General features: G+C 37.0%; 2 protein-coding genes across 2 annotated transcripts; both read right to left on the reverse strand.

Moving 5' to 3' along the window:
* Nucleotides 1-284: 284 nt before the first annotated feature.
* Nucleotides 285-9,427, reverse strand: LOC127632996 (arrestin domain-containing protein 3-like). Its single transcript, XM_052111851.1, has 3 exons — nt 9,392-9,427; nt 8,897-9,206; nt 285-472 (listed from the first exon to the last, which is right to left on the reverse strand). Exons 2-3 carry the CDS (start codon nt 9,153-9,155, stop codon nt 438-440), a joined length of 294 nt encoding a protein of 97 aa, XP_051967811.1. The 5' UTR covers nt 9,156-9,206; nt 9,392-9,427; the 3' UTR covers nt 285-437.
* On the reverse strand, nt 1,507-5,380 carry LOC127632995 (arrestin domain-containing protein 2-like). Its single transcript, XM_052111850.1, has 8 exons — nt 4,935-5,380; nt 4,280-4,349; nt 4,011-4,158; nt 3,811-3,913; nt 3,469-3,725; nt 3,199-3,361; nt 2,932-3,086; nt 1,507-2,819 (listed from the first exon to the last, which is right to left on the reverse strand). Exons 1-8 carry the CDS (start codon nt 5,206-5,208, stop codon nt 2,766-2,768), a joined length of 1,224 nt encoding a protein of 407 aa, XP_051967810.1. The 5' UTR covers nt 5,209-5,380; the 3' UTR covers nt 1,507-2,765.
* Nucleotides 9,428-12,222: the final 2,795 nt, after the last annotated feature.

Here is a 12,222-nt window from a genome sequence, read left to right on the forward strand (position 1 = left end):
AAAAGGGGCCATGTCCAATTTATGACTACAGTTAAATTACATTAAATTTCTCCACTTGGCTACATATATAGTATTTAAGTTTATATATACTGTATATAATTTATTATACAGTATATGCAGTGTTTTGAGTCATGTTACTCCAAGTAATTGCCCCTAAAATAGGACATGTACATCTGTGCCATGACATGCATTTGTCAGCCATGACTTCAAAGGTATTTAAATTTCCATAAAGGGAAGAATAAATGGTCTATGTGCTGTGCCTCCATTTTATTTTGAATGTACGTATTGATAAGTGATATTAGTATTGGTTAAACCTGATATAGTGCCATTTTTGAATCATAACAACTATTTGTTAATAGCATTGGGTATATTGATGTAGTTCCACAATGGTGCATACATAGAGATAATTACCCTTCAGCAGGTCCAATTTTTCATCTCTACCTCCTGCTCACCAGCCACAACAGCAGAATACCTAAGAACAAGATGAAGGTCAAGAACATACTTGTGTTCTAAATACCCTTCATTTAGTGTCATCAGTCTAAAACATTTGAAACCCCAAAACATTCTTAGACACTGCCTGACAGTAAAAATTCATTTTTGACTCATAAGAGAAAGATACAAGATTCAGCAAAAATAAGTTCTGTTCTTCTTCCTCTTTAAAAGCAGGTTCAAGTCCCATTATTTGATGAATAACAATTCCTTCATCATGATGATGAATAAAAAGTATAAAAAGCATGTCTTTGAACAAGCCCAATCAGGTTTAAACTCTGCTAGGATATTGTTATATTTTGTATACATTTTCAGTAACACTTTCTAATAACTCAATAAGTCATTAACACAACTCAGACCATCATCTACATTCATATATATATATATGTGTGTGTGTGTGTGTGTGTGTGTGTGTGTAAAGCCTTTTAACTTTCTAATGTATCTGTTTTTTTAACTAGCTATTTGCACACTAACTAATGATCTAAGAAATGTATATTGTACTAATGTTAATATTATTAATGTATAATTTATTATAAAGGAACACCAAAATATACATTATTTAAAAGAAACCAGAGTCATGAAACATGATGATATATTACCTAACATTGTTCCCACAAGATAGCAGAATGGTTTTCTTTTTTCTCTACTGTCATTAACTTCAAAATATTTGAATTTGAACACATGGGTTTTCTTTTGGAATTGTGATTGCGCAAACATGGAATTATTTTAGAAAACAACACAGGAGACAAAAGTACACTCACTGCCTCAGGCTGCACTCGTGTTTTATATATAGTAAAGCAAAACTACCATGAAAACTTTTACACTGTTCCGACATTCTCTTGGATGGAGGACAGCGTTTTTACAATGGCATTAAATATGATAGCAGTAGCACAACTGCTATGACCCTCTGGGTGCAACTTTGAGTAATCTATTTCAAACAAAAACTTTGTTGTTCTGAGACCATAAGTTAAGGCATAGAATAAATGACAGAATACAGTTCCAAAACCAAACGAAATAAAAGCACCATATTTATATTTATTGGTTTTCTTTATTTAAAAATTGATTAACAAAAATATACTTGTCACAAATGTCAACATGAAAAAGTCTATAAAATACATTTATTCAAAATGAGTGCCTTAAACAATCATTGTGTTTGAACCTGAAGGTACACTTTTTCATTATTTGGAAATAAAGAAATTATGTGGTATTTTGGGAATGTCTGTAAGGACACTTCAGGGAGTTCTAAGAGTAGGAAAGCAACCCTGTGCTCGTTCTTTGCTTTCCTCTAAACAACAAAAAATGCACTTTGGATGGCTAGCTATTTTTTTCCAACCGTTTGTAAAGCAAACTTGTCAGTTGCTTCTCTAGCCTTGCATTATATTGCAATTATTATGTTACCTCAATCCACTTGCAAAAATGACAAAAATAGTCAAGAAAGAAACATTATACATAGCAACATGGACACATTCAGCCTTGCATTAGATTCAGACATTAAGAACTTTCAGGCTATTGGCTCGACTCATGTCAAGCTAGATGAACATCAACAATTGGAGCCTAAATGTTATTTACCACTCCAAAGACAAAAGTGACCTACCTCCACGATTTACAATTTCCCCACGTCACTTTCTTAAAGCTTTAGGTTTTCCCTTTTGCATAAAATTGCCCGTGCACACACGAACATTAAAGCACCGAACCTCTACATCAGATTTGTATCTCTTTGGCTAAAATCAACACCAAATTAGATTTACATGATGATCCAGAGTTGTGGGAGAGGACGACTTTTCACTAATGGTGGCAGATTGCAGCTGGTTAAGACTCACCCCTCATTCACAGGAAACCCAGCAAAACATTAGTCTTAGATTAGTAAGGCACCAAGTATAGCATATCTTAATGGCGTCTGGAATTGTCCTTATTCTATCATTAACCATAATCTCTAGTGATCATCCCCATTTTCCCTGATTCAACATAGATTTGGCTTAAAAATCGCTCCAGGCACAGACAGACCGGAGTCTGATCGCTCTTTGGGACACAAATGTGGACGAAGCCTTTGTTCAGCCGATATTGAATGTCCTCTTTGTTTGTTAAAAGCGCTCTGCCTCGCCTGGTCCAGACATCTCCTCCTCTCTCTGGCCCTCTGCAGGAGTCGTATATGGCTTATCCGATGTGAATAGCTCGAGCGAGGAACAAGAACCAATCTCAGTCTCAGAGAGGCATCCGGGAGAATTACATCTCAAATTTTATTTCAAACATCACGTGATGTTCAGCTAGCAGAGAGTTCAACAGGTCATACAGCGAGGACGCATGGAGAAGGGTTGAGGGTTTGGGTCCACCTGAGTGGAGACAACAGATCACAGATCAGAAAGATTGCAATTTGACAAACTTTCTGAAATAGTGTCATATACACAAATAAGTCTATGGTCTTATGTGTGACTGTCTGCTCACCTCGCTGTACACCGGAGGTGGACGTAATCGGAACTCCTGTACATAGGCCATCAGGGAGAGCTGTAGAACTCCACTGAGGTCCTCCTCGTGTTGGATCGCTGTGGAGTTCTGGACTGCTTCCTCATCTGTGACAACAGAGCTGTAATCTGGAGGAGCTGTGTAACAATAGATCATAAAACTCAAGGTGAGTGACAAACAGATATTTCTGTCTATAATGTACCTTTGTGGCTAATAAGAAAGAATGAAGCTTGGGTTTGGGACACTTACGTTCAGGCTGCTCAGGGATGGCCATGCGAATCCACTCCATGTTCAAGCTGTACTGGCTGCTGACGCTGGATGTGCGACTACCGAACGGATGGAGGGGGATGGTGCCCATTACCAGAGGAAGCTCCAGGGAAAGCTTGGAAGTCCCAGGAACATCTACGCACACCTATGAAAAAAAGCACCATTCCATTAGATCATAAACGTTGCATGGGACAATTTTAGCTCTTGGAAAATAAATGAGAATAAATTAGTTTGCAATGCCAACAAACGCACCCGGAGCATGTACTCCACTTTGATGATACGACACTGTAGAATGGAGGGGCCAACAGGGGGGATTTTGATGGCTCGGCCATGCCAGGTCTCTCTGCGGCGCGCACCAACTATGTCCCCACACAGTGTGGCCACCACAGCTTGCTTCTTCTTCGTGGTGCCCCTCGCAATGAAGGTCTGTGTTTGGGTGATGTAAGCTTTCGGCACCACAGACCGAGATGTGGAGTTATCGAATTCAGCGAAGACTGGAATCACTTCACCTACAAGACAAGAATGCCAAGTTAATGTTACTGCAGAAAAACCCTTATAGTGTCTCACATGAAGGTGTCAGAAGGGTGTCTTTACCTGGTGTGTAGCCCTTGCGTTCTATCTTCGCAGTGATTGACACCTGCCCACAGTTGCGGTACCAGATTCGAGCCATCTTCTCTTTGGTTCCAGCTTGAGGTGCCTATGAAATACATTTAAAGTTAGATTTAGCATGCATGCAACATGCCAACATCACAAGTATAGAAAACCATATAACAACAGACACTCTGTAATCTCACCAGTAGACTAGGTGTGTTGATGTCAATGGGTTCAATAACCGTGAACTCTTTCTTGATTTTCTTGACTGTGTTCCATGGGCGATGCAGCTTAACCTTCACCCAGTACCGAATGCTGCCGTGCTTGCCTTCAAAGGATGTCACCAAAGTTCTGAAAGACAAAACATTCATATTGATCCTCATATCCTTGCAAAACTTCCAAATAAAGCTCACAAATAACATTTATGTGAGATTAATACATAAAAAAAAAAACTAAAAAAAACAACACTCACTCCTCTGGCAGCTGGAAGCTGAAAGGGTATTCGTGCCTCCCTGCAGAAAGGACCATCAGTTCACCATTATCTGCAGGATGACATAGATAAAGAAACAGGTTTGAACCAATAAAACGAGGGAAAAAGCAGATAATTTCTTTCGGGTTATCGTGCAAAACGTTCTAAAATCACCCTCTCAAACAATGACACCAGAAGTCATCATGAAATATTTTGTGACTTTTTGGAAAAACAACTCATCAGCATCTAAAGGTTTTTTTTATTATTTATTTATTAGTATTATTATTAAAACATTAAACAAAACTCTGTCTACAATTAAAGAAAGTCCCTTTGTTTCAGCCTCTGTCGTTCAAACTCAAGCATCAGACAAAGAGTAATAACCAATATGGATATCCAGCAGATGTTCACAATTGTAAACAACACTTAGATGATATGCATTCGTTTATTCAGAAGCCATAAAATAAGAACTAGATTACACATTAACCAAACTGCTGTTTGTGTTTCACTGTGATGTTAATACTCGACTTGGCTCAACTAAGTTGCTGCCCTTCTGCACAATCAAACAGTTTCAGTAAAATAGATGCTGCATTTTTGGTCATCATATTATGTCCGACAATACTTCCAAACAGCCAAAGCTGAGAGTCTCTGATGGACTAACCTGCCTGCAGCAGCACTTCTCTGCGGTTCAGATACTCCACTTCATCGCTGTAGTTCTGCGTGTAAGCGGTGCTGGAACCAGCGCTGCGAGACTCGGTCCAGTGCACTTTGGCGAAACCTTCTGCATGCAGCTTCACTGACTCGACTTTACTCTCTCCAGTGAGCTCCAGCACGACCTTTCCTGACACAACATCTCCACTGCTGAACACCGGAGGAGAGTCCATCTCCGGAGAATCAAACACGATATCGAACTTTTTTAGCTTGTCGAAAATCATCTTTGGTTTGCAAACGTTTCCTAACTTCAACCCTTCAAGCTATATCGCCTTCAGTCGTATAAAGTCAAACAAAGAACGGCACTGTGCGTTAAAGTGCGAGGAGGTAGCTCTTCCTTGATGTTCAAAACAAAACTGAAGCTGTGTCTAGTTCCTGATCGGCCTTTAACTCGTGTGGGCGGTCTCGCTGAATGTATTATGTAAAGCCAATGGCAGAAATCGCTGCCTGCCCCTAAACCTCTTGACTGGGTGTGGATGAAACTCGGATGATTGATGTTTACAGGTTCTTAGACGAAAACAAGCTGACTGAGCATGCCCGAACCAGAGGAATCTCCCCGTGAAGAAGTTCAGCAAAACAAAAACGAGTTATTTGTCATTCTGTCCTGTTGTGCGAAGGTGTGTACGTGTGTGCTGGTTTGTCAGCATTATTTTCAAAAGATGCACATATGTGAACTTTCTCCACATAACATAGGCTACACATCAATAATAATGCCTTATAGATAATTCAGTTGTATTTCTTAGATAAAACAGGCACATAACAGAATGAGTTGCCTATGTGTAACTGCCAACTGAGCATTTTGCCAAAAAGTGGTTAAAAACGGCCAAATGTCTTAGATATACAACTGAACATCAGGACACAACATAATAACTATTGTTTATGTGTTACCAGTGGGAAAAAGTTCGTGTATCGCCTCCTTGTGGAGAATTCGCCATTAGGTTTGGTGGGAAGGACGACATCATTAATATTAATGAGTTAGATCTTCGCCATAGTAGGATTAGTAATTTTGCAATGCTTATTGCTCATTTCTGAAAAATATTTTCTCAATATGCTACTAGGACTCAGTCCTTCTACATTTGTTTGAAATGGCACGTGAGGGACAACTCAATTTCATATCACACATCACAGCACTATAATCAAAATTACCTGTCTAAACACCTAGTTTAACACCAACTACCTCCGTATTTCCTATCATGTCCACCTGTGAAAGATGACAGAGCCAATGGGAGTAAGCTATGGGCGGGAGACACATGTTGCCCCAACCCGTTCTTAAAGCGGCTTGAAGCTGTCGGTGTGGCTTGTTCTCCCTCTAGTGGTGTGAATTTGGAATTTCTACTAATGGTCTGAACTCTTTGGTGCCAATTTGAGTTTATTTTAGATCATGTGCCAAAACTATTGTGAATTACAACTATGGGAAAATCTGTGCAGTGTGGATCCCAGCATAACTGCTCTCTCTTTGTCTAGAGAATCCTGGCATGCACAAAGATGAGACGAGAAGACATAGGTCTCTGTCTGAAATGCAGGAATATTCATATTTATATTCCCCGGAAGAATCTTCATTATCATGATTTGTGAGGTTTTGAGTGTTGTCACATATACTGAACACTCCCTGCCAAGATATCGGACAAAGCATTGGCTGTGATGGCCGTTACAAAGACCTTTAATTCTGCCCTCCATCTCATTTCTCTTTATCACTGATATTAAATGCATGTGAATAGTCTGTTTACATTCTGATAACTTTTGACCACTTGAGAAAATAAATGTCTGCATGCACAGCACCTAACCCCCTTCAACCTTCTTGCTGAGTGACAGACAGATAATGACTATGTCATTAGTAATGCCCACTACACAAATTCTACACTGCAATGTAGATTAATTTTGTGTTTAATCACTGTGATATCTCAATAAAAGGGTCCTCAGTGCATAGAGCCTGTTTTAATACACTTCTTTTCAAGTTTACTTATGTGTATTTATTATTATTATTTTATCAAGGAAACATTAAAGGCCTAAAACTATGTTGTAGCTGTCAGAGGACTGCAATGCAGCACTACGCAGAATACTTTACATATTTGTCACAATAAGTGTACACAACAAACAGAAGCATTTAGAACATATTTGCTTTGCTCACTAAAACTGAAGTTTTGATAATAAGGGATTTTCAGTGCATGGAGCCATCATTAAGTGGAAGAACATTTCTAAGCTATACTGCTTACTAAAGAAAAATACTATGGGCAAAATAATGCAAGTTCTTATGTGAAAAGCTTTTTTCATAGCGCTCATGAACATGCAATGTCAGGCTTTTCACTGAAAAACACAATTAAAATTTTGTGTTGTTTTGCACCAAAACCTACCTTATGTCTTCAGAAGACTTGGAATATGATGCATAGGTTGCATAGACTACTATTATGGTACATTTGTTTCCTTTCTAAGCTAATAAGTTTAAGGGATATTCATTAAAACATCTCACTTTGTGTTAAGCATACAGGTTTGGAAGCACATGAGGGCGAGTCAATTATGGCAGAATTTTTCTTTTTGGACAAACTATTCCTTTAAGAAATTACTGAGCCATTCAAATGAACAATATGCTAAATGTGTAATTATTGGTGAATAAGCTTGTAAATTCACTGTTAGTATTAATAATAGTGTATTCATTTATTTTTTATGCCATATGAACAATGCAATGTAAAATTTTTCCACAATGATCTTTGCATGACCATGTGCTAGCTCACATTTGTGACCAGTTCCCACTGGGGTCAGTAAAAAAAAAATTACAAAAAGAGATATTTATTCTCGGTTCAAGATAAAACTCACCTGTGTTAGTTCTCACCCATGTCATTGATGTCATTCATTCACAACAGTTTGCAACTGCAGTATATACCATGATGATACCGTAATGATATAAAACTTCTATACATTTTAAGGAAATGTTGTTTCGTAATCTACTTTGCCCAATATCTGTTTCATGTATCCAGTGTTGAGTAAATTATTCGAAAAAGTAATTCAATACTAATTAATACTGTAAAATTGAATAAAATGACTTGATAAGAAGTATTCACCTTACTAATTACTTTGTTACTTAATAAAAACTTCACATGTTTTTCCGCCCAGCAAATAATGTCTATATTCCCCACTTGTTTATTAATTTGTTAGGGGCTGAATGCACGTCCTTTAACTGTCACAAAACGCAAACAGATGTAGCCTACATATCAATGCTATTAATGTTTTAAGTGTATTCAATATATGTAATTTTATTTGAGAAATGTGTAATGAGAAATAATGTAATTTAAAGTATGTAACTGTAATCTAATTACATTTAAATACAATGCACTACACTACTTTTGTACAAAAAATTCATTGCTTTGTAATAGATCAAACTCAACTCTAAACGCATCACTAAAATGTATTAATTCTAATGGGACTGCAGTTTCAAGGCAATTCAGATTTCAGTTGTGCTGAAATCAATAAGTAGGTCAAAAACATATCTAACAATCTCGTTATCTTAACTTTTTCCAAGTAGTAAAGCAGTAAACAAAACCTAAATACCCTTGTATATCAGTACTTTCGATTTACATTAAGTTAACAAATGGGCCTTAATTTCATTTTAATGACAATTGCTTGGTTATCGCCATTGTGAGGACCATTCGCTTGTGAAGTAGATGTTAGTTTGTGTATTTCACTTAAACAAATGAATGATCTACCAGACCACACACTTACTCAGCATTCTCACTCATGTGCCAGCTGTTAAAGGTGATGAGCGAAGGAGCCGCGTCCGGAGTCCGGACTCATCAACAAGAGCACTACATGACTTTCTGCACGATGTCACGAGAGGTGTGTGCCGCAAAAGAGAGCAAATTTAAACCACAAAATTGTCTCGTAGACGAAAGGAGAGCGAATAAACCCAAGCAAACCCACCTCGAATAAGGTGCTGTCTTTTTCTGAAATAAGTTATCTTGGATGTGTAATCGTTGTAGACGGTGTTCACGCCAACACTTCGGTTATCCAGCCAGTGGGCTGTGGCGACCCCTCTTCCGTGCACACTCAGGGCTCGAAGTTTAATCTCCCGGTTGATTTCCAGAACCACAATCCCAGTGACCATCTCTCCACTGCTGTACACAGTATCATCTGAACCGTCCAGCTCAAGAGAAAAGTGTGTGATACTTTGGAATGCCATTACTGCGAGAGCAAACCTAAAGCTGAAGTCATTTAAATCGTCTGTATACACCTGTAATGATTAGAGACAGGCTTAAAGGATACAATCATATGATGAACTTTTCAACATTACTGCTATATATATATATATATACACACACACATTATAGTAATGTAAGTATTGTTAAAAGTTAGTCAGTTGGAAATATAGGATATTACTGAGATTACAGCAAAGTCAAAAGCATAAAAAAAACGTGCCTTTCATTTTTGCGAACGAACAAGCCACGAGTCTCAACACCGCATACCGTTACAGAGAAATGTATTACGCTAGTTGTTTAGAGGACAACCTACTTTTGATTATACACCAATAGGAGCCAGGCATATGAGAAGGGCCAGCCCCCTTTGTGTTTGAAGCTCCGCTCACCCAGCAGTTTAAATAAGTTTCTGAGCAGATGTTTTGCAAAAGCAGGAAACGCGCGAGCTTTCTAGATATAGTATTAATATAATTAAATATACATTCATATATTGAGACATTATATATTATGTATTAATGATGAAAAAATACATTAATGTTTACTTTGACATTGTTAGGATAATAATATTATATGTTGTGACATAGGCCTATGTTGTATTAAATAATAATAATAATAAAAAAAAAAAAAAAAGGCATATCTGAAGCATTTTCACAAGTGGTCTCAGACTTTTGGACCCCACTGTACATCAAATGGAATGGCCTTTACAGGATAATAATGACTATGTTCTTAATCACTTGCGAATTCTATTAACTTCCCTATGCGATAAAGTGTAGCGTAATATTTCACAGATTAGAGGATACAAACCCGCCTCCTAAACTTAAACTCAAACTAAAAACTAAATATATATATATATATATATATATATATATATATATATATATATATATATATATATATATATATATATATATATATATATAGTGTTTTTATACTGTGCAAAAAGCACTTGTGAAAATTGTTGCATAGTGAGGATGTCTTCAAAAATAATGACATGTCATAAATAGTTTTAATTGATCCCTTCATGTCACACAAAGTCCAGTAAACTTAAAAAAGTGAAATCAATATTCGGTGTGACCACCTTTGCCTTTAAAACAGCACCAATTCTCCTACACCTGGACACAGTTTTTCTTGGTTGTTGGCGGATAGGATGTACCAAGCTTCTTGGAGAATTTGCCACAGTTCTTCTATCTATTTAGGCTGTTTATTTAATCTCAGACTGACAGGATGTTCAGTGGGGGCCATGACATCTGTTGCAGAGCGCCCTGTTCTTCTATTCTAATCTTTTCTATTTGTAAAAGAAATGTTTTGGACATATTACATTTATATTTTCTATTGACACACTAAAGTAGCAGATAAAATAACCATCTTAATACAAATGCTTTTGTGAAACATCTTATGTGCCTAAGACTTTTGCACAGTACTGTACACACACACACACACACACACACACACACACACACACACACACACACACACACACACATATATATATATATATATATATATATATATATATATATATATATATATATATATATATATATATGCATACACATACTGCCATTCAGTCGCTTGACTGAAATGTTTCACATGGTCTTAAAAAAACTTTTGATCTAAAGGCGAATGCTTGAAATTATGTTTGTTGTCAAAAATATAATTGTGTAAACATATTAATTTATTTCATTACAAAACAAAAATGTTATTAAAATTAAATAGTTTTTGAATTGGACAACTTGGTCCAAATAATAAAGAAAAGCAGCCAATAAGTGCGCAGCATAGATAAAAACTCCGTTAATACTGTTTTAAAAGCATCCCAGGTTGATCAAGAAGTTGGTTGAGAAAATGCATGTCTGCAAATTCTAGGCAAAGTTTGGCCATTTTGAATATGCTAAAATTGAACATATTTTGTATACTGTATATATATATATATATATAAAATAAACTATTTTTATTTTTATGCATTTTAACTTCATAACAAAATTCCATCAAATTGAAAAGTGTAACAAAATGGTTTAATAAAATAAAATTAAAAAAATTAATATTTAAGATTACGATTTTGTTCGTAAAATGAAATGCATAAATCTTAAAATATTTTTGGAGTGCACCAACACCAACAAAATGAATAATTGCTACTGAAATGTTGAACCTCATGTTTGCATAAACACCAAAAGCTCAAGTTCAAGGTAGCAGTGAGGTAAAGTAACTTGTAACGTGAGTAGATGTTCTGTTTGTTTTGAGTGTGAGAAAGAAAGGCTGATGGCAATAACTGAGTTAGAACTTCATTACTCCAACAGATGGTTTGTGTTTGATAGTTTGGGGAAGGAACAAAGGCGGTATAGCCTACTAAGGAGGTTCCTAATTACATTCGCCTCCTGGCGTGTCGGTCAGAACACAGGATAGGATCCAAACAGTCAGGTTCCATTCAAAAGGGGTTTATTTACATTGTAGAAGCCACAAGTCACAGGCACATGACAGGTTGCATATTTAGGTAGTCAGGTTGATATGAGGGTATAGGAGAGCATTTGAACAGGTACTTGTGTGCACGTGTCTATATGCGTGTGTTTGTGTGGTTAGTCACTCATGGACGCACACTTTAGCACCCACAACAAATTATCTAGCACATATCACGGGCATGTATTTCGTCTGCCTTTCTCCGCTGTATAACGCAGTTGATTGACAGGTGCTCTAAGCTCCGCCTTTCCAACAGTTTGATAGCAAACAAGCTTTATTAAAATACAGTGCAGGTAGATGTGCTGCTAGTAAGCATAGACAGACCTGAATAGAAAGGCTTTAATGGCAAACAGCAAAACACCACCTTTATCTATGAAGCCTTTGGCAGTCTCCCATGATATTTTGCACATTCTCTGGTCTACATGCCTATAGTGCTATGTAGGGTCAATAAGTTGCCATAATTGACACCATTCTTGTAGACTGCAATTAACACCATGAGCCACAGATTGTCATTAAACCTTGAGAAAAACCATACACACATTTGATCTAGGATGTGTTCTGTTGCCATAATAAGCCTTAGAATGTTCTCTTCTGCTGATAACA

This window comes from Xyrauchen texanus, chromosome 39 (assembly GCF_025860055.1).
Source record: "Xyrauchen texanus isolate HMW12.3.18 chromosome 39, RBS_HiC_50CHRs, whole genome shotgun sequence".
Classification (NCBI taxonomy): domain Eukaryota; kingdom Metazoa; phylum Chordata; class Actinopteri; order Cypriniformes; family Catostomidae; genus Xyrauchen; species Xyrauchen texanus.